Source organism: Sinohyriopsis cumingii, chromosome 10 (assembly GCF_028554795.1).
Source record: "Sinohyriopsis cumingii isolate HCF-2022 chromosome 10, ASM2855479v2, whole genome shotgun sequence".
NCBI classification, from domain to species: Eukaryota; Metazoa; Mollusca; class Bivalvia; order Unionida; family Unionidae; genus Sinohyriopsis; species Sinohyriopsis cumingii.
Genome location: NC_142970.1, coordinates 92601810 through 92626597, shown reverse-complemented (window position 1 = coordinate 92626597; position 24788 = coordinate 92601810). Strand labels below are relative to the sequence as shown.

General features: G+C 36.4%; 1 protein-coding gene and 1 long non-coding RNA gene across 2 annotated transcripts; one reads left to right on the top strand and one right to left on the bottom strand.

Annotated features, from left to right (window-relative positions):
- The first annotated feature begins 1436 nt into the window (after positions 1-1436).
- On the top strand, positions 1437-4121 carry LOC149790589 (uncharacterized). The gene is made up of 2 exons (XR_016423883.1): positions 1437-3954; positions 4021-4121. It is a non-coding gene; the product is annotated as an uncharacterized LOC149790589 (long non-coding RNA).
- LOC149790588 (uncharacterized) lies at positions 3312-22074 on the bottom strand. Its single transcript, XM_089972682.1, has 4 exons — positions 21803-22074; positions 13007-13152; positions 8782-8912; positions 3312-5531 (listed from the first exon to the last, which is right to left on the bottom strand). The coding sequence occupies exons 1-4, from the start codon at positions 22000-22002 to the stop codon at positions 5364-5366; spliced, it is 645 nt and encodes a 214-aa protein (XP_089828808.1). The 5' UTR covers positions 22003-22074; the 3' UTR covers positions 3312-5363.
- Between the last annotated feature and the right edge of the window lie 2714 nt (positions 22075-24788).

The window sequence follows — 24788 nt, the reverse complement described above, 5'->3', positions numbered from 1 at the left end:
CTTGTATGTGTGCTGTACTGTATATACTTGTGTGAGTGTTGTACTGTATATACTTGTGTGTGTGCTGTACTGTATATACTTGTGAATGAGTGCTGTACTGTATATACTTGTTCATAAGTGCTGTACTGTATATACTTGTTCATAAGTGCTGTACTGTATATACTTGTTCATAAGTGCTGTACTGTATATACTTGTGCATGAGTGCTGTACTGTATATACTTGTCAGTTTGTGCTGTATTGTATATACATGTGCATGAGTGATGTACTGTATATACATGTGCATGAGTGCTGTACTGTATATACTTGTGTTTGAGTGCTGTACTGCATATATGTGTGCATGAATGCTGTACTGTATATGCTTGTGTGTGTCCTGTAGTGTATATACTTGTGTGTGAATGCTGTACTGTATAAATGTGTGCATGAGTACTGTATTGTATATACCTGTATATGAGTGCTGTACTTTATATACTTGTGCATGTGTACTGTACTGTATATACTTGTTAGTGTGTGCTGTACTGTATATACTTGTTAGTGTGTGCTGTACTGTATATACTTCTGCATGAGTGCTGTACTCCATATACATGTGCATGAATGCTGTACTGTATATACATGTGCATGTGTACTGTACTGTATATACTTTTGTGTGTGCTGTACTGTATATACTTGTTCATGAGTGCTGTACTATATTTACTTGTACATGAGTACTGTACTGTATATACTTTTCAGTTTGTGCTGTATTGTATATACCTGTGCATGAGTGCTGTACTGTATATACTTGTGTTTGAGTGCTGTACTGTATATACATGTGCATGAGTGCTGTACTATATATACTTGTGTTTGAGTGCTGTACTGCATATATGTGTGCATGAATGCAGTACTGTATATGCTTGTGTGTCTACTATACTGTATATACTTGTGTGAGTGCTGTACTGTATAAATGTGTGCATGAGTACTGTACTGTATATACCTGTACATGAGTGCTGTACTTTATATACTAGTGCATGAGTATGGTACTGCATATACTTGTGAGTGTGTGCTTTACTGTATATACTTGTGTGTGTGTGTGTGTGTGCTGTACTGCATATACTTGTGCATGAGTACTGTACTGTATATACTTGTGTGTGTGCTGTACTGTATATACTTGTGCAGGAGTGCTGTACTGTATATACTTGTGCAGGAGTCTGTACTGTATATATGTGTGCATGAGTGCTGTACCATATATACTTGTTCATGAATGCTGTACTGTATGTACCTGTGCATGACTACTGTACTGTATATACTTGTCAGTGTGTGCTGTACTGTAAATACTTGTGCATGAGTTTTGCACTGTATATACATGTGCATGAGTGCTGTACTGTATATACTTGTGCATGAGTACTGTACTGTATATACATGTGTATGAGTGCTGTACTGCATATACATGTGCATGAGTGCTGTACTGCATATACTTGTGTGTGCTGTACTGTATATGCTTGTGTGTGCTGTACTGTATATACTTGTGTGTGTGTGCTTTACTGTATATACTTGTTCATGAGTGTTTTAATGCATATACTTTTGCATGAGTGCTGTGCTGTATTTACTTGTGTATGTGTGCCATACTGTATTTACTTGTGTATGTGTGCTGTACTATATATTCATATGTTTGTAACCCGTGCTCCATATATTCTTATGTATGTGTACTGTGGTGAGTCAGTATTTACACTGTTCATTCTAATTAATGGGGTCTATGGTGAATCAGTATTTACAGTGTTAATTCTACTTAATGGGGTCTATGGTGAGTCAGCAATTACACTGTTAATTCTGATTAATGGGGGATATGGCAAGTCAGCATTTATACTGCTCATTCTTTGTAATGGGATATATGGTGAGTCAGCATTTACACTGTTCCTCTATTCAGTTGGGTCAATGTAGGTCTATGGTGAGTCAGCATTTACAGTGTCCTATGTAATGTGGTCTATGACAAGTTAGTATTTACACTGTTCATTCTACTTAATGGGGTATATGGTGAGCCAGCATTTGCATGCTAGACTTATGATCAGAAGTGTGCTGGTTCAAATCCTACCATTGGATCACCCATGATCAAGTAACATGGTGTGTCCCTGGCAAAGGCACTTTGTTCCAGTCAACAACACAACTCCTGATCCACCTGTTCAGTATGCAGTGGCAGATCTGGGTCTATATAGTGCAACCCCATATCCACCTGTTCAGTATAATGTGGCAAATATTGGTCTATGCAATACAACCCCTGATCTGCCTCCACAGTATACAGTGGCACATATTGGTCTGTGCAGTATAACTCCTGAATCTCCTGCTCAGCATGCCATGGCAAATCTGGGCCTATGCAATATAGTCCCTCATCCACCAGCTTTGTATACAACAATCAATCTGGACCTATGCAATATAGCCCCTCATCCACCAGCTTTGTATACAACAGTAGATCTAGGTCTATGATATATTGGCCCTCATCCACCGGTCTTGTAAACAATGGTCAGTCTTGGTCTATCAATGTAACTCCAGATATGCCTGCACAGTATGCTGTGGCAGCACAATTTCTGATCAAACAGAGCAGAATGCAAAGGCATATCTGCATCTATGCAGCACAACCCCTGATGCACTTGCTCAGTATGCAGTATCTTCACTAGCCAAGGTTCTGATATGATAACCCTATCTACACCTTGGTGTATTGAGCAGATATTTCTGTGCTTCAAGTCTGTGAATTTCATTGGATGCACAGCATCCAATCGAAATTAAATTCAAATTTGAACACTGTTCCTATATGATCAAGACAAGGGGAGCACACAACCTGAGTGGCAAATAAGCAATTTGTACAAACACCTTTAACTCAAATACACCTGTAATGTCTTTCTCTGGTTCATAGTCATACTTTTGGTATTAAACTTACAACAAATCCTTGTTTAGTCAATTGCCTCCACCTGATGTACGATGCACTTCTGTTACAGGCTATTGGATTGTTGGCATTATATAGTAAGGGAGGCAACTCATGAAATCCAATAGATGTTGCTAGGGTAAAGCGCTAAAATATCTGTTTCATCCACCAAGGTGTAGATAGGGTTATCATATCGGAACCTAGTCAAGATGAGTATGCAGTAGCCAATCTAGGTTTATACAGTACAATCTCCAATCCACCAGCACTCTATGCAGAGGCAGATTTGAATATATGCAGATTGCAGCTTGGGACATGTTACACACAAATTAGTACAGTATATGTATGTCATGGTTAAAGAGTACTGTCAGAGAGAAATACATAAATTTTAAACAACCTTAGCAAAACATTACAAAAAATTCATACAGCAATTTGAAACACATTTATGGAAAGCATGATAATTATTTGCCACAAATATTTGGCATAATATTTTTGAGTTGGGTAAATTAACAAAATAAACTTAATTTCATAATATGAAATGCATAATATACATGTGTGGAGGCATTCAAGGTGGCACTTTATTTTCTGTTTGATATGACATAAAACTGAACACATAAATAAGACTGTATTGATACAAAATAGTACAAAAATGAGCTATACAATAAAATTGACTAGAATATCCACTCATTTTGCATTGGAAAATAAGTCCAATTACTTGAGCCATAACCAAGAAAACCAATACCATTGTAAAGAAGATAAAAAATACTTTGTACAGATATACTGACCAAATAATTACCATATACAAGTGCTTACAAGTCAAACTGCAAACAGCATGGACCCTGATCTGATGTCACATCATGTGCAGGTAGATCAGAGGGTCTATTGGTTCTGCTGATTAGTTCTAACAAACTGCATAGGCTGAGATATGCCAGTGCATTAGGTGACAGCAGATCTGGGTCTGTGCAGTTTGCAGTTGGATAGGACTTATAAGCACATATATATGTTAGACTGTATTTGATTTTATGTTGCATGCAAGTTTTAAATCACCTGACAGCGCATATATATGGTAGGTTGTATTTGATACTGGCATGTTGCATGCAAGTTTTAAATCACCCAACAGCACATATATAGGGTAGGTTGTATTTGATTGTTTTTATGTTGCATGCAAGTTTTAAATCACCTCACAGTTTTAAATGTTTATACTATAAAATTTGTTTGTTAGATACATCCACCTTGATACATCCACCTTGAAAAGAAGCCAAATAACAGAAGGGAAGTTTTAAATATTACAATAATCCTGTTCCAACAATTATGCAGGTCTTTGCATGGTAATACTTCCTGTTTGAAAACTGTTGATTACAGATGTATTTTCATTTCTTCTTGGTTGCTCTTCTTGCAGGTACACTAGGTAAGGCACATTATTTTAGTGAGATATATATATATATATATATATATATATATATATATATATATATATATATATATATATATAATTTCATCATTTTTGGCTTTTTCATCATATTTACAGATTTTTCCTGAACAAAGTGTCAGTAATTATCAGTTACAGCAAGAGAAGGCTTGTAATCATTGTACAATAACAGACATGCTTGTATGACTGCCAAAATTTTTAAAACTAGTACTTTTTAAAAAATAAAAATCACTTTTGAGCTTTCTGGATGATAAATGAAGAAATAATCCTCAGAAGATGACTTCAAGATCATGTGGAATCTTGAAATCAAAAGGAAGACAAGGTATCACCAGTTACTATGCTGCATGGCTATTTTCTTTGTATGTACATATTCAATTTCTATTAGCAAATCTATTGCATTTTTAAAAAAAATGAGTATTACATTTTTGAAATAATAACTCATTAAACCTTCAGTTCATATAAGTATAGTTAAAATCAATCGTTTCTTTATTTTAGATAAATATACCTAATCTAACATGAATGTCTTGATGATTTGAATTGACGGTGAATAGTTGATGGACCCTGTGTAATCTGAACACTAAATTTACCATGTACATTACATGTATACAGTAAACGGAATAGAAGTACTGTATATATACTCATGTATTAGTCGTATCCTACTGCAAACTGCATACTTCCAGATTTGCCATAGCATACTGACCAGGCAAATCCGTGTCTATGCAATTTGTTAGGAATAATCAGCAGAACAAGCAATATAGACCTTGATATGCTGCCACATTATGCTTAGGGTTGATGTTCCTTAAACCTGTCTAACAATAAGTTTATATATTTGATCACACTTTTTTTGCTTCATATTCTTTTCTTTGTCTTGTTTATTTGTTCACATTTTACAATTTATTTCCAATATGAAAGTTCAGATTGTGAAGGTTTCACTAGGTGTGATTAGCTGCATATGATTGAATAATTTTATCCAATAATATTGAAGGTAGTCTGGATTATCTAGTGTTCGGTTTACACAGGCTTTTTTGTTGATAAATATCCTAGGCATTGTTATAGTTCATCATGCTTTGGTCCACTGAATTCTTCATGGGAAATAACTCCATCCTTATCCTTATCTTCGTGGTCGAATATGGTCTTGATTATATTCTTGTGATCATCCGAGTTGACGTCGGCCTGTTGACCGTGTCTCTTGGCATTTTGGATGAGATAATCTGATATCTGGTGGGGAAAAACAAAAAACGTGCATCAGACATGGGTAAAAAAATACACAGCAAACTACAAACAGAATTGAACAGTTGCAGGATGTTGTCACGTCTTGCTTCCAAATTCTAAAAAGGTTTCAGCTCTATCTACATGATTAAGCTCGTTTAGTACCTTATTCGGATATGATAATTGGAGCAAACCTAAGTCACTAAAACTTAGTTTTTTCATAGAGAAAATAAAGTTAAGATCCTGGACATTACATGATTAATACTTTATTTTATAGAAGTTATAGAATTATTTCACACTGAAGCATAACTTGATTTTTCTATTCAGACAGTTTTGTCTGTATATTTTTATCACAACCTAGACATCAACCCATCTCTCTACCTATTGTCTTACCTACTTATATATATATATATACAAGCTATGGGTCTTTACTTGACCGAGCGGTTGTCAAACCCTGGCGCGATTCCCGCTAGAAGTCATAAGTTTACCCCAAATTTCCAAAGACTTCCATACAACTTAAGTTGTAAATTAGAAAGCCCGACATGTCCGTTGTGCACGTAAATTTTACTCCAATCAATGCAAGACCAGAGATCTCACAACCTGCGAAATATCCACCAACCGTACACCGGCACGGCCTCTCAGCTCTCGCCGTAGAAACTATGCAACTGTCCCTTAACACAAGGAACTATTTTAATTACGCCACCTTAGGCCAGTCAATCGATGGCTTCTAGGCTCATTTTGCCAGTACAATTGCATCAAATTGGCCGCCATGGCGACATAAACGGTATCTGCCGAGTGCCTTCTTCTTTATTCCTTTGTGTAATTTACCCGTTTCCTACCGTAAATACTGCCAATGCAGTCACACCACCAATGTACACCACTTGATTTTAATAGGGACTATGGTATTCCAGGGACTCATTCGGTTTTGACCTGAATTCACTACTGCTGAACCATGGCGTCATGGAAACTCACTTGACTAACACTGCACTCCGTGACGTTTGCACCTAATAATTGGCTAATCATTTCGGGCTAAGGAATATTTCCATTGTACCAAATTCCAATAAGCAGATAAGTAATCACAAATATCTAAGAATTCCTTAAAACAGGGCGCTATAACCAAATGCGCATGCTCCAAATTTATTACAATATATATATATATATATATATATATATATATATATATATATATATATATATATATATATATATATATATATATATATATGTGTGTGTGTGTGTGTGTGTGTCTGTGTGTGTGCGATTTATGTATCATATGTGTCAAGGTTGAAGCCTTTTACCTAGGTCACACGAAAAACCTACTGAGTGCATTTCTATCCTATTTATTTTCTTTTCTTTAGTCAAGAGTTCTGAAGACAGAATAATTTCGCCAGCATTACAAATGTGTTTTTATATGCAAGTGTTGTATATAGATGCAAGAAAGGTTCTATATCGCCCTATAAACAATGACCTTAATAGACATAATGACATAAGATTGTTTATTTTCAAACAAATTAACTTTTGCAAAAATGTCAGTTCTCTAATTACAATTTGTTACGAGGGGAAGGACGTTTTACTGTAGCAAGGTCATAGGTTCAACCTTATATATTTTTTCTTTACAAAATAATTAACCCTGTCATAACCAGATTTTAAAATGGCGACATGGAGACGCTAACTAAATCACTGACGTTGTAAAGCACTGTAGTGAGCGCCTTCAGCTTACAGAACAATCATGCATAATAGAGAGCTGTAACTAATTATTTTCCCCCAGTAAATACAACTGTGAAAATGCATAGGTCAAGTTATAACTAATTCTTTTTCCCCCAGTAAATACAACTGTGAAAATGCATAGGTCAAGTTATAACTAATTATTTTCCCCCAGTAAATACAACTGTGAAAATACATAGGTCAAGTTATAACTAATTCTTTTTCCCCCAGTAAATACAACTGTGAAAATGCATAGGTCAAGTTATAACTAAAAATCTTGTGCGAGGAGTGAAAAAAACTGGGTCAAATATGAACATCAGTATTGTAGAAATTTAAATTTCCTTGCCAAATTTCAGTTCTGTGTCGCAATTGGTATTAAAGCTATGTCAATTTCCAGTCAGCCTTTCGCAAGTTTGATTTGCGAGATTCAAACAAAAGAACATTTTCTGGGGCAATGACCCTTTCATATACTTATCAATGTTGATATATCAATCTGTTTATCGATCAGTATTTAGTTAGAGAGGTGAGTCCAGGCGTGCAAATGTAGATTGATATGCATGTATGAACTCGAAAATCACAGTCTAGAAAAATAACTTAGAGGTCTCACTTGGCCTTGCGTGCTTCCATTTATCACCTTTAGTTTTGGTTTTTATCAAGAGTATGAATCCTTGTCATTGAATAGGGCAGTGCTTATCAGAAACGCGTGTGGACGATTACACGTGGATTCTTTGTAAAGGCATATGGCGATAAACAGCTGCATTTCGATTCCAGTGATTAGGTGGAAGAGTAATGTCGTAATCTGGCTATGGGTGGTACGGTTGCCGCTAAACTAGAGCATGAGAGAGAGAGAGAGAGAGAGAGAGGAGATCGTGATCATGAGGAACATGTTTGCAAGACTTCTAACGCTTTGTACTTCTGGCAACTGATGGCATCAAAAATGTGCACACAGCTAGCAGTTTTAACGCTTTCTATCTGTATACACGTTTGTGTCGGTTTCATTTGGTTGATAATTATTAATAAATTTAACTCTTAGACGGGAATATCGATGAAATAGATGATTTGAAAAAATGTGATGACATGGAATGAACAGTCCCGATGTATACACAAAGAACTAAGCTGATGAGCCTTGACACTGCTTACATTAAAAGCACTAAGGAACTGGCCATAGACACATCATAGATACATCATAGACACATATATACATCATAGACAGATCATAGATACATCTTAGACACATAGATACATCATAGACAGATCATATATACATCATAGACACATCATAGATACATCTTAGACACATAGATACATCATAGACATATCATATATACATCATAGATACATCATAGACGCATCATATATACAGCATAGACACCTCTTCCTCTCCAGCAACACCCAGTGTGCATTGTTTCTTTTTGTATACTAAAACAAAAAGGACCACATACATCCAAGATTTCATAAAATCATGAATTTAAAAGCACAATTAAGTCATCAGATTAAGCACGCCTTCAAAAGACAGACACAGACAGACAAACAGACTGACTGACAGTGATATTACCTCTTCCATACTGAGCGCTTTGTCATTGTTTGTATCGACCTCTTTAAAAACGTTTGGAGGAGCGGGACCATCGGCTGTGTTAATCAGCTCTATCTCGAAAACCAATGTAGACTTGGGTGGGATCTTGTCACCTAGAGAAGAACGGATGAAAACTAAACTGTTTCCCACTGTTGCTTTGCTCTCCATCCACGTACCCAATCTCCTCGACATTGTTACTTTTGTATACCAGTGAAACCAGAACACAAGAGTGTCCCTAACATAATGGTAACATCACCGTAAAAAAGAGAAAGGACCGACAGATTCAAATAAATTTTTTGTAATTAAATTTGACAATGGACCAATACAGTATCATTAACTCGTATTAAAAATAAGAAAAGGACCGATAAATGATAAACAGATAATGATAAAAAGGGACATCTACATTATCAATAATTTATATAAGAAAGGAAAATAATCTATAAATTAAAAATAACCGATAAAAAAGGAACTATACATTATAAATAAGTTATACCAAAAAGGAGTCACTAGAGTCACTACTACCCGAAAATAAATTTCAGGAATCTAAGATAAAGACAATTTCGTCTTTTTTTTAACTGCTGATTATTGCGGCAAATTCTTGAGCAAAAAGATTTTCAAACTAACCACTGTGGCAGCAATACTGGATGAAAGATCGATATTATTTTCATTTAGATCTAGTAGACACCATTAGAAGACTTTGTACGTAACCACTATTTGATATGACAATCCATTCCCAGATGTTCATTGTGACAGCCGTAATTGAGGTCAGATCGGTACAATTTTCATTCAAGAACATCATTAATCTTCTGGAAGAACACCGTGTTGATATGACTTTCCAATTAGGAGAAGTAGCAATTAAGAAAAATTGAAGATGACTGCCATGTTGTTGTTGTTGCTGTTATATGGTTTAACGCCATTTTTCAGCACAAGATAGGCTATACATGGCGGCCAGTATAACTGGTGGAGGAAGAACACTGGAAAACCCAGGAAGAATCACCGACCCACGAGAAGCTACTGGCAGGCTTTCCCCACGTATCCACGCTAGCCGAGCCTTGGACTCGAACCCACGCAGACAGAGGTGAGATGGCAGTGATCCGTAACGGTGAGCGCTTTAGACCACTCGACCACTCGGGGCCCCCTGACTGCCATGACGGTTAGATGTCAGTTCGGCACCAGTTTCATTTAGTACGGACCAGACTTTACCACTATTCTGATGAGAAACCAAGTTGATTTGACTTTCCATGGAGAAGAAGTAGCGATAAGACATTCAAGATAGTCGTTGTGGCAGCCATATTGGATATCAGGTGCAATTAAGTTGTTTAAGATCAACGAGACACCATATGAATTCTAATGATAAAGCCCCATGCCGATGTGGTTTTCCGTTAAGGTGAGTAGCGACAACATGATTTTCAAGATGACTGCCGTAACGGACATATTAGTCGTCAGATCAGTACCATTTTCAATTACACCCAACAAGCCACAATAAAAGTCTTTTAGTATTTATATTGTGCTGATATGAACATCCATTCATAAAGAGTAACGATAACTACATTTGTATATGGCCGTTGAGGTTTGCTCTCTTTTGAAACCCTTTAGTATGTATATTTCAGCATGATGTTGAACAACATATGGCTTTACAAAACTCAACAATTGACGAATTCAACGAGTTCTGGCGTCTGGTTCGGAAAAAGGATTATTCGTCCGAGTAATCCTTACTAGTCCGGTTAAAAAAGTAAACGTGGTAGTGCTGCATTCTGCATAGTAGTCTCTAATTAAACCTCCTTTTCGATATGGCGATCTTCTATACAACTTTGTATGGTATCCCTACGCGTGCAAGTACGGCGGACACATTTATGGTAAGAGTCCAACAAAACAGTTTCAAACACTTGTCACCTTTACTTTGACGTACTTAAAGCTAGACACTCTTCAACTAGTTTCATACATTCTATGTGAGATTCCGTTTACCACAGTTTTTAAAAAAAGTCTTTAAAACAAAAGATAATAGTTCGAGAGAAAAAAGAAAGAAATATATTCTTTCGCACTAGCTCTAAACAGTACACCACTCATTTGTTGGGCATAAAATAGTATCATAGACGCTGGTTCATAGTGCGCAGTTATATAACCCTAATCATTTTAAGTAGAGTTTTTTTATATATAAAAAATGCAAAATTATAGTTCAAACAGCAACTGTCCTTCCCACTAAAAAGAAAATTTGACACAGACAGCGTATAGCACCGAAATTCATGTGTGATGTTACTTAGTATGTTGACTCCGTCATCCAATCGATTTTCATGAGAATGTTGGGAATATTTAAATCACAGTTTTTAAAAAAAATTCTTTAAAACAAAAGATAATAGTTCGAGAGAAAAAACAAAAGTGTGTCGGTTCCACTACTAAGCATTCCAGTTGTTGGATATTCATGTGAGGGGATGACTGTTGCACGTAGATTAATCGTGATGCATGTGTGACCCGATAGTTACATTATTTGACCTGGAACATTATAGTAGACACATACAAATTATTTAGAGTAAGAATTGCATCACATAACAAGAAACATTGGCTCGCTGGAGCTATTTACCGCGTAAACATGCCGTGGTTTGATAACATTCTGTCAATTTGGAAACCGGCATGTGTCCACATTCTGTTCTAAACAGAGTAAGTTTATTTACTCTTTTAAGTTAATATTAAAACCACGCTCATCACGTCATCACAGGGTGGGGTGGGGTCATATTAGAGCCCCACCCACTCAGCCTTTTATCCATTGACCGATACTTTGTAACGAGCCAGTTCCAAAAGGCGTGGTAAGAATTTTATTGGTTTCAGATTCACATAAAGTAATATGTTATTTAATGTCGTAACTGAGATATTAAACCGCACTCGTGTAAACTGTTTATATATATATATATATATATATATATATATATATATATATATATATATATATATATATATATATATATATACACATAAGTTTAAAGACGGGCTAGGAGATGAATAAATGAATAACCTTCCTCTGACGTCAGCACACTTTCTCTACTACATATGTTAACCGAATTTAAATTTTACAGACATGAATACAAATTTTAAACAATTTTTTAAATACTTTTTGCCTCATACGAGTACGCCTTCCTCGGTTATCAAAGTTTAGATTGTCTCCGCAAAAAGATTAATTGGAAACGTGTTTGAAATAAAACTGGAGATCCAGTTATAGTTTTCCCAAATAAGATAAATGTTCAAAACACCACATTTTTTGTTGTTTTCTTTTGCATTGCTTTTCTTATTTATTACATGAAAGAAATTCTTAACTGGTTCTGTGAAATGTTTCTCATAAGATTTGGTTTGGTAGCCAACACAATTAGGGTTTTTAGTGCCGAGGGAATTGAAGTAAGGTACCGTGTCCAAGGAAAGGAAATAAAGAATATGCAGGTTGAATGAAATAACATCTGTCATACTGATTTGATGGATGAAATCATTGAGAACACAGTGTGCTCATCTATTTTGCTTTTTTATGATTTGTAAGTAAACTTTTACCCCATAGCAGGCCTCGCTGTACATAATTCGTTAATTTTCTTTGCTGGCAATATGCCAAATTTAGCCAACAATAACCAGTATATTTTATCAAAACCTGATTCGAAAGTATTTGCAAACCAGATAATAATAATAATAATAATAATAATAATAATAATAATATTATTATTATTAATGAAAAAACCCAACAACATATCTGAAATAAAGGGAGAAAGGTAAATATGATTATTCACAAACTACATGCCTGAAAAAAAATCTGATCTGAATTTTTTTCTGGGGGGGGGAGGGGGAATGTCCTTGAAAGCTGATACGTAACCCTTTGCCCCTGTAGTAGATTAGTACACATTTCCCATTTGATAAAGAGCCTTGAGTCTTTGAAACTATTGCGATCAGTAATCAAACACATGTCAAAATTCTCATAGACTCTTATCGAGACAGAAGTAAAAGTACTGTTGTGACCCACCTTCCCTGTCTTCCTTTATTAGTGGATTAGAAAAAAGGTTTACCTATTCCCCACCTCCACCCCATCCCTAGTGTACGTTTATAATTATTTAAACCTGTTGCCATTAATGACAACTATTTATCTTTATTGTGTCTGTTCGTTTGTTTTAAAGGCAGGAATGACAGACAGATGAAGTGTAATTTTTGGGAAAGATATGTAACTAGAAAGGAGTTGTACCTGCTCCCTGGTCGCCATAAGCGAGATGTGGCGGAATGGTTAGCTTTCTCTTCTCTCCGATACACATATCGATCAGACCCTTTTCCCAGCCCTTGATCACCTGGCCGATTCCTAGCTGAAACTGGAACGGTTGTTGTCTTTCATAGCTGAAATAAAGATGAAAACACTTAATTTGGCCATTTTCCCATGTGGCAACAACATCATTTCTCCTACGTCTAAAAACAGGGGCCCCGAGTGGTCGAGTGGTCTAATGTGCTCTCGTTACGGATCACTGCCATCTAACCTCTATCAGCGTGGGTTCGAGTCTCGGATTCGGCCAGTGTGGGTATGTGAGAAAGCTTGCCAGTAGCTTCTCGTGTGTCGGTGGTTCTTTCTGGGGTTTTCCCCGAGTTCTTCATCCACCATTAATACTGGCCACCACGTATAGCCTATCGTGTACTGAAAAATGGAGTTAAACCCTACAACAACAACGTCTTAAATCGTGGTTGAGTTCGCAGCGTAAACGGAGGACACCAGCTGCTTGAAGTAAATCATCTCAATCTGATTTGATTTAAACAGGGGGCATTAGTTGCTTGAAATTGACTATTTCAGTCTGAGTTGATTTAAATGTCAGCCTATACGCGCATTTAATATAAAATTCCGTTTTATCATTCAGACCAACCGCATATTTTAGAGGAAAAGTTTTCATATTATGCACACGCATCATATTCAACATGTGTTTAGCTGCCTTATAACCCGATTCATAGATTTTCATGGTCTTGCTATCCACCTGCTACTTTCGGATTCCATTCATTCTGCTGACTAAATAAATTTAAAGTAAAGATGGGGTGACGTCATTTGCACTAGGGATGTCTTGTGTGCTGAAATTGATCTGTGCGATATTTGCATTTTCCTGCACAATAAGAGATGCTACGTTGCATTTATGCACATTTCTGGTCACGGGTTAGACTTACATTACTAGTCGAAGTTAACCAGCATACACTAGATTCTCCATACCCCCGATTTCAAATAGGCTGGGTCTGGATGTGCACAAACAACACCATCTATAATTTTAACATATGATTGAAATTTTGTTCCCGAAAAGTGAGGCTCAGACCACCTTTACCAGCAATAGTGTTGGTCGGCGGTCCACAGGTATCGGCACATATTAAGGCTTGACATATGTTAATTTTAACGTATGATTGAAACTTTGTCCCCAAAACGTGAACATGCTCAATCTGCTCTGATCTTAAAGGTCGGGAAGGTCAGTATTTTAAATGGTTTTAAATTGATTTTATGGCACCCATTTGGTCCAATTTTCAGCCTTTTCATTTGCATTATTATCACCCTCTTGTACAAAACAAAAAGCAGCAATGTTTCAAAATTCCATCTATCACTGAAACCGAGGAATTTTGTATTCTTTTTATTTCACGTGATTTTTCAATACAGGCAAGGTTCTTCAAGTACAAATGGCAGCCAGTATATTTGGGGGGGGGGGATAATCTGGAATTACTCCGAGAAGAATCATCAGCCTTCGGGAGGCTACTGATAAGCTTTCTCAAATGATACGTTTGCCGAAACGTAGACTCAAACCGAAAGTGAGACGTGCGAGTGATCTGTAAAGGCATCCGCCTTAGACCACTCGACCACCGTGTATGTATGTATGTATGTATGTATGTATGTATGTATGTATGTATGTGTGTGTGTGTGTATGCATGTATAGTATAGTATAGTATAGTATAGTATAGTATAGTATAGTTTACCGGGACATAGTAAAAGTTACATAGTAAAAAACTAAAAGTTAAATATATATTTTGCTAAAATAAGAGCGATAAAGGCAAAAACAAGAAATGATCGAATCTTTAAATACAATATAAAAAAATGCAGAGAACATCACCTCTTGTAATAAAGGAATATAGCATTGATTTAAATCTGTTTTAACATTCTGTCTTCTTATCCATTTTGTCGGTCGGTATTTTTGGCTTTGAGTGCACGATGTCTTTAAAATTATTTATTTTGGCAGCACATACACTGTCTTTAGTCTGTTCTTTTGATGAACAGAACACGAGATAGAAATACATCAGTCCATGTTGGTTGACGGTTACTCCATTATCTGCGGCTCTGGGATTCGAACCCTTTTCTGCATAGGTACACACCTTGCGTTACTATGGCGGCACACTTACCTACCTACATACCTATCTGTCTGTCTTTGCATGTCTCCCGTTTACCTGTCTCCCTAAGTCTACATCCATTTAGATTGTCCATCATTGTCTAGGTTTTTGGTCTGTCTCCGTAAGGAATTGAAAGATGAAATGTTATGATTTTACTTGCATGACGAATACGGTATTACAATTTTATTTTTGCCAGTAGGCGACCCTTCATCAGCAAGCTATATAATTTCTTTTTCTCGTTTTGGTTTCCATAGTTTCTGCCCCTTCAATGGCGCACCTGCTTACCGCGGTAATGTCAACTTTTGAAGACACAAGAAAGGATGTAATAGTTGTGATATATTTCTCGACCACTGAATTTAGCCTAGGTGAGCTGTGTAACCAATTCAAGGGATGCATATTTCATTTAGGTAATATAATGTCGTAATTTTCGTGATTTAATTAAAACTACATCGTACATTTTCAGGATTTTTGTCATCGTCTTGAAATATTTCAATTCCATGACAGCTTATGCCAACCAATCAATGCAGTTCAGCTTAAAATAGGCTACTGTAAATATCCGTTTACTTCCTAATATTCAGAAAGGATAGTGTTACTGCAGGAATATATTTTAATTATGGTTTTGTCTCTCACGTTGCTTAACTATTTGATTATTGATGTTTTCCAGTTGATATTACCTGTGCAATTAAACAAAATTCACGCTCATCTGATCACTGTATAAGAGACCGAATAAAATTTGTAGTCCTAGTTACAAAACCAAAATAATAAGAAAATAGCGTCGCTAGATAAAACAACTCAGTCATGCATCCTCTGACCCGATCCCACCACCCTTATTTCCCAGCCATACGGCAACTCCCAGTAATTGGATCTCAATGAACTACGTTGTTGTTGTTCTAGGGTTTAACGCCATTTTTCAGCACAAGATAGGCTATTCATCGCGGCCAGTATAACTGGTGGAGGAAGAACCCTGGAAAGCCCAGAGAAGAACCACCGACCCACGAGAAGCTACTGGCAGGCTTTCCCACATACCCACGCTAGCCGAGCCTTGGACTCGAACCCACGCAGACAGGTGAGATGGCAGTGATCCGGAACGGTCAGCGCTTTAGACCACTCGGCCACTCGGGGCCCCCAATTTACTACGCAATAATGACTAAAACTAATGGGAAATGTATCCAAAGATGGATCAGACATGTTATAGAGTTTTATGCACGCATAGCATTTAAATGTTGATGCCGTCAGTGCAAACAAGTAGAGAGCAGGCAGGTGTAGCAATTCGCAGATGACGTTTCGAGTTGATCGAAAAGATTTCTTCTTGAAACATCTTTACTAAATCTTAATAGGCCACTTTAAAAAGTTTATTTTACTTCAATAGGTATAACAAAAATTAAGTAAAACTAGGATATGCAGGGCCTGATTGTGCATAGAATTCATTAAGGTGATCAATCAAGTAATCAAATTTTGATTAATTAAACAATTATCACGTTTTTTGTTCACCCACAATATGCATGTCGCCATTATAGAAATAAGAAAAAAGCATGGTCAAAGGTTTTCTCTCCTGATATGCAGTAAGATATGGGAAATCCCAGTTTAGATCCGAAACGTTTCTACCATGTGATATTGGATTATGTCTTGTATGGTCAGTTACACCGGGAAAAGTCTTAACACTGTTCTTTCCATTAGAGCCCCTGTCTATGAGTGGGTAAAGACAGTACTGCCACTGCTGGTACAAGGACGTCAAGACTTCGTGTGGGGAAAGCATAACCTCAGCACGGACCGAACTCATCTTCGCTGGCCAAGGTTGCGATAACCCTATCTGCACCTTGGCATATCGAGCAGATATTTCTGAGCTTTGGGTCTGTGAGTTTCATTGGATACGGCCGCAAGACACCGCATCCAATTAAAATTAAGTTTTTAAAATTTGAACACTGTTCCTACGTGCTCGAGACAACGGGAGCACACAACATGAACAGACTGATAAATAATCAATTTTCAATGTCGGTCCGAGTTTGCGCAAATACCTTACACTCAAAAACACCTGTAATGGCTTCCCTCTGGTACATAGTCATACTTTCGATGTTAAACTTCCAAGGTATCCCTTTTTAGGTCAATTGCAACCAACGTTTTCGGCGGATGTACAATGCACTACGCTACCGGTCAGTTGGCATTACAGGGAGTTAACACATGAAATCCAATAGATGTCGCCAGGACAAAGCACCAATATAGCTATTCGATCCACCAAGGTGAAGATGTGGTTATGGGAACTTTGGTTTGCGAAGATGGGACCGAATAAATCTATCACAAGAGCAGAGATAAGAACACTCTACTCATTAGCGTAGCACAAAATATAAAATCAAAGTATTTATGTTGACATTTATTCCATGTCACAATTGGTAATTTATAGTACATACTGAAATGTAATGAATAAAGAGTTGTCAAAATGTCTGAGTTATGATTTAAACTTATATATGATATATCGTGTTTGTTAGGTAGTAACGGACATTAGGTCTGAAAAGCCGACAAGCTGCCAGTGCGCATGTTGAATCACGTGAGGCTCAGACTACCAGCAATAATTTTGGTCGGCGGCCCACAGGTATCGACACATGTTAAGGCTTGAATGACATATGGCGATACGTTAATTGAGCTTTCCATATTTAAAGAGCATGGTAACATTGTATAGAATTCCATTTTTTACTAATTTTTTTTATTTGCGATGGATAGACGGATATTGTATTATAGATCACATGGGTCTTACGTTTTATATTGTAGATCAGACGCATATAAAAAGATATAGGACGGACCAGTGTTGAGCTAAGAGGCATGCAAATAAAAAAAAAAAAATTAATTTATAAACGACTGGCCATAAAACTGCAGATCACAAAACCATACTAAATGTCAATCAACATACGTTAGAAATACCAAGGACATATGCATACATGGGTAAGGACCTGAATACAGCATCTTTCCCTTACGTCGAAATCAAGAATAATTAGGAACCAGTTGAGTACGTCTGACATTTCATGGACATAATACATGTGCATAACTTCATGGTTTCAATGTTAAATACAGTATTTCCTGGTGAAATAACAAGCGTCTAGCCCAGTCTTGTAACAGAGTATGACCTGTGAGTAGAGTGACATTTCAGTTCCACGCACATGCGGAATACTTCGGTCTTTTGACAGTAGACTCAGCTAATCGTACACACTGGGAACGTTTTGAAAACATTAAAGCCGGTCAGACGAGAAAGAATCCAGGAGCTTAAAATAGTTACTACGTTAGTGTTTTTGGTGCGCTATATCGTTTTCACAAAATATTACATACACAGTAGAAGTACTAGCTACGATGTCGTAGCCTCAACTTGATTTTGTTGTGGTTGAGGCTAAGAACTGATCCCATATCAGGTAATGGAGCAAAAAATATCATCACTAAAGTCAGAAAAACAAACAGTGTAGAAATCAACTACATAAGTATAATCATGCTGTGAAAGAAGTTTGGCTTATTTTGAATTTATTAAGCCTTTATACGATAAAATAAATTGGCATGGTTACTCTAACCTTATACTGTACGCCATGACAGATAACGCGAGACTCTCGCCGTGACCCCTTTTCTACGTAAGGCTTGCCAGACCATATTTTGGATATTCAACGCTATATTATTATCAATCAAGTGCGAATAATCGCTTCTTGGTGAATTTCAAAGTTGCCGATAAACCGTATTTACTTTTAATGCGCAGAATTTCTGACCCAAACGGCGCCAAATTTTTACTACGATTTGTTTACATTTCCAAATAAGGCGTCAATGTCCTTATATGGCACACAAACAAACGAGGCTGAGAACGGAAGTAATCATTATTTGAAATAATATGGAGGACGATCTAAACGAAAATATCGGCTAAAAAAGGTGAACGAGATTTTTCAACTATTTCTACAATGATTTTCGATATTTCCGGTATTAAATAAGAGGACTTCTCATTTTATTGGATTATATGCAAGGAATATGTTTAAAGTGTTATTATTAGGCTAAGAGAGCGCCGGGTGTGAATCACACCCGGCTTGCTCCATTAACACGTATATGCTCATGTTAGTACCCTGTCCACGAGCTACGAGTAAGGGTAGTAATATTAGTACTATAGAAGTACATGCAAAAGCTTAGGACATCGCCATCTTTTAAATACACATCCAACTGGAGGAGTGTTTTCCATCTAATTTCTAAGTATCAGCTATTTATCTCATCTGTTTTCTTGCCTGAGTGGCTTTTATTTCTTCAGTCACTTCGACCATTTGTTTTAATCGGTTGAAATTCAAAACTAATCCAGAAATGTCCGAGCTGATCTAAAATGATCGTGATGTAGGACAGAGAGTTTGCAACTCTGAATTGCGAAGACCCAAATTTACAGTCGTATAATGCCGTTGACATCTTAAGGTCTACGCCCTTCCTTATTAATTTCAAGCGAACATGTGGAACTTAATCTGCATGTACATCATGCGAAGACAAATCTAGGTCCATATTTGGCCATTTTTGATGCTGTGCATACACGAGTAAATGTAGTAGGCATACACGAGATACGTGCAAGGGAATAAGAGACTGACATGCTATCGTCTCAACCCACGGACGAAACTCCGCTACGCTCCTTTACCACACGTGGATGCCGTTGGTGATATTTTTGATCGGTACGTATAAAAAAAAATACGCTACGAACAACACAATGTAACAATCTACCCATCAATGAAATTGCCCGTTCTGTCTATCGATAAATGACTGCCTGGAAGAAGAAACAAAAACTATGGCGCATTGAAAGAGCTTGAAAAGCCACGTTGGGTCACAATGGGTAACCTTTTGTTACTGCTTATTAACCAGGATTGTACGTTCTTCCTTTTTTAGATACTCTTGATCTGAGTTTCAATAATCTGGACACTGCATTTTCTCAAACCAAGCACAACATAAACTTTGTTTTATATTGCGATTAAAGCTTGGACACGAAGGAAATTTTGTACCAAAAAATTAGTTTATTGCATCATTTATCAATGACCCATTCCTCTCTCTCTCTCTCTCTCTCTCTCTCTCTCTCTCTCCATTTTGAACATATTTAACCTATTTGTTGTACAGACCCAGACGAATAACAGTAATTCAGACATGACTGTATTTAACGACAAAGGGTAAATACAAATGCGATATGTTTTAAGTAAGTATTTCATAATTAGCGGTGTTTCATTATCTACACAACCACTTTATATTATAAATAATATTTCATAATCACATTTCACGTATACATAACCTAGAGTTGACATTGTATCTTCTGGGAAATGAAATTGCTGGATTTCTCGCAGATTTAAATCTATCTCGTCAAAACAGTGTCTGATCTAGTGCATACCTCAAGTGCCGCACAGATTAAATATCTAATCTATCTATCTATCTATTTATCGCCCGTTTATCTGTCATCTTAGGTTATCTGTCATAGTACATGTACAAAACTACAACAGGTCTTCCCCATGATGACATCTGTAAGGAAGATTGATGGACGAGTGAAACAGTCATAGTGGCAAGGCCGACTGTAGCTACCGTATTTCAATGTATGAAGCTACAGACCATGTGCTAACATTATCAACTCATGTAGCACACATACATAATATAACATGGGACGAAGCTGTTCGCTGGAAATCACCGCATATTACTGAAAATACTAACTTTATCTTACATGATGTAGTGCCTATTGTATTTAAGGACAAAATCCGTTAACGGAGTTTCAGTGACGGTGATATACAGCAACCTATGTCGTTATGTCCCACGTGGAGTCTATATGCAGTGGGAGGCAAGGACTGTTAAGCGGATTGCATTGATAAACATATGGAACATCAGCGACAGCTGTACATGATATTTTGTCAATACACTATTGCTCTTCGGGGTTTCCCCACATGTTATGTGTATAAATGACGAATTAAAAATAGAGGTGGATTAAGTACTACGGAGGTTTCAGTAAATCGTCAGTAACATTCTTGATATTCTCCTAAATATGGCGACATATGCAAGTAAATACGGGTCAATCTACTAATTAACAAATATCATCATATCATTTGTCCTGACTGTGTTGAACGTAAATTGCTTATCGATTATACAGCCTGATTTTTTTTTAAAGGTCAGATCAGCTGTAATGTGTGTGAAGAGGGAAGGAAAGGAATAAAAAAAATAACGCAAATAGCATATGGCCATTCCTTCTGTTTTCGGAAAAAGTCGCATACTTATTATTAAGAAGTTACTCGTTGTTTGATTCACCTTGAACATACACAAGTAGGAACGATTACCATGCCAACAAACGAGTGAAGTACGGCTCTGAAAGGTTCACCACTGGATTTATTCATTCTGAAACTTGGCGTTTCATAATAACACATCTCATTCTTCATCTGATGCAAAATTATAGCAACAAATTATTTCAATAAAATAGCAGTTGTTCAAAATCAAAGAAACCAGAAAACATATGGTGTATGCCAGAAACATATTTCAAAACAAGGCATCGGCATGATAACATTAGCCATGTTTCTATGGACAAACGTCATGCTCCCATAAAGAACCATTTATTGATTAGTTGTTATTTTTCATTCACAATATATCATTTTTAGAATGCGCATATGGTGCATAGATATTGTGTCACACTCACCTTGAATCAAATTTTGTGCCGTCTAGCAGAGTGCCCGTATAATGCATCGTGACGATATCATTTTTTTTGGTTTTTCTGGTACATTCTACATCTGGTGAAGACAAAATCTCAATTTTTAATTCACCTTCTTCTTGTCCAAATACTGAATTTGTTAAACACAGAAATATACACAAAGTTTTAAGTATCATGATAGGCATCATCTTGGTCGTTATATGCCCTTCTCTTTCTCAGCCGGCAGTGTAAGTGTGGTTCGGTGCAGGAATTCCCTTTGATAAATAGGTAACTATTTCGACGTGGCGTATTCGCTGTGCTTTGACTGGCCATTAACGTTAGAGGAAATTGATTGGTAGATTTTGTGTTTATATTTAGAATAATATGAGCGCTTGAAAATGATTTCCTTGTATACGTGTGATTTGTTTTTCTTGAATCACAAACATGGTATTAATTACTCCTAGTAGAAATATTTCAAAATACGTTTTGAAATATTATATGCAGTAGTTCGCTAATTTCAAAGATATCTAAAGTGTGAATAATTGTAAATTGGTGTGTTAATAAATATCACCAATTCAAGTGAAATATAGGTGAGATGTAATTGTCATTATGGCATTTGATTTAGGCACAATAATTTAATGACTGTGCTAATAAGATCTTATATATATATATATATATATATATATATATATATATATATATATATATATATATATATATATGAATGCCAAATCTAATATACTTTATTCTAAGAAAAGTGCAATCTATGTCAGGAGTAGCCCCGGCTGAAGACTGATTTTCTTTCCTTCGTTACGTTTGTACACGCATATCGGCACACTGCTTTACTTCCTCGCGTAGAGATTATGTAAGGTTTCCAGTTTCAATGCAACAATGTAGTTCATATCATACACGACGGTTCGGCCACCATGAGGCATTTCTGCGCTACACACTTTTCTCAGCTGCACAATATAACCTTTCATGTGTTGATGTGCTGCTAAGCTTTAAACGAAAAGTAACCAACAAACAAAATCAACCGTTATCTTCTATATACTGCGTCAGTTTTTACAGTCTTAAGAATTAATTATGCAATGTTCTGGAGCATAAAAATATAGTCCTTCAACACATACGTTCTAATTTTTTTCATGTAGTTATATCTTATATTATTTATACGTTTCGGTAATATATCCCTATAAAAATTGTATACATTTTTTGTTGATAACAGAAAGATTGTACGAGAAAGCTTTTCAATATATCCCTATCAAGAGTCTCAAAATGCATTTTCGGTAATATATCCCTATAAAGATTCTGTCAAAACGTTCTTTTTGGTACTATATCCCTATAAAATGTCTGTCAAAACGTTCTTTTTTGGTAATACATCCCTATAAAAATTGTGTCAAAAAGCATTTAGGTAATATATCCCTGTAAAGAGTGTGTCAAAAGCGTTTTGGTGATATATACCTATAAAGAGTGTGTCAATAAAGTGTCTTGGTGATATATCGTTATAAAGAGTGTGTCAAAAAGCGTGGTGATATATCCTTATAGAGCGTGTGTCAAAAAGCGTGGTGATATATCCTTATAGTGAGTGTGTCAAAAAGCGTCTTGGTGATATATCCTTATAGAGAGTGTGTCAAAAAGCGTCTTATTGATATATCCTTATAAAGGTGTGTAAAAAAGCGTTTTGGTGATATATGCCTATAAAAAGTGTGTCTAAAAGCGTGGTGATATATCCTTATAGAGAGTGTGTCAAAAAGCGTGATGATATATCCCTATAGAGAGCGTGTTAAAAAGTGTCTTGGTGATATATCCTTATAGAGAGTGTGTCAAAAAGCGTCTTATTGATATATCCTTATAAAGGTGTGTCAAAAAGCGTCTTGGTGATATATCCTTATAGAGAGTGTGTCAAAAAGTGTCTTAGTGATATATCCTTACAGAGAATGTGTCAAACAAAAAGTGTCTTGGTTATATATCCTTATAGAGAGTTCGTCAAACAGCGTCTTGGTGATATATTCTTATAAAGAGTGTGTCTAAAAGCATTTTTGTAATATATCTCTATCAAAATTGTGTCAAAAAGCAGTTATAAAAACGGTTGCTCTGACTTAAGTTACAGAGCTTACACACTTTTTGAGATTATAAGATTCAGAGTATTTAATTATCTGCAAAAGCGGGAACGTCGAGACTGGTTCTATTTATTTATTACTTCTTGTCACACGTCGAGACTGGTTCTATTTATTTATTGCTTCTTGTCACACAAGCTGGTGTATTGGATAGAGTAATTGTATGATTATCACAGATTGAAAAGCCTTGGTGCCAAGACGATTTTTAACCGTTGGTCAAATTTGATCAGCCAGTTTACTTGTAAACATTGTAAACATAACTGTATAACAAAGGCGATCGTGTCTTTAATGACCAGCATTATTGGTGCAAACAGACTGGTCATGAATGCAGTATATGACAATTAAGTCCCTATTGTTCGTAAGAGTTTTGAAGACAAATAAATCGTTCAATTTGTTTCTGTATATCATGAAAACTGTATGTGTACTTGACGAGAGAAACCAATCCATTTCTCTGTTATGTGCAAATGCCCTTGATAGTCAAGAGTCCTTTATGGACAATATCCCTTTAGAGACAAGAGTCCTTTATGGACAGGATCCCTTTAGAGACAAGAACCCTTTATGGACAGGATCCCTTTAGAGACTAGAGTTCTTTATGGACAAGATCCCTTTAGAGACAAGAGTCCTTTATGGACAAGATCCCTTTAGAGGTAAGAGTCCTTTATGGACCAGACTCTTCTATCAACGGCTTAAATTGCATACAAGTATCAAGAAGATGGACCCAGACCTGCTGTCATTTATGCTATCACGTCCTTTTAAAAGATATGTTCACTAAGGCAGGTTTCGCTTCATTTAACTTCTAGCAAAAAGAGGCCACATTTCGACATAGTACTGTTAAGTCTATATAGAGTCCATAATCCACAAACTATGCAAAATCGAGTTAA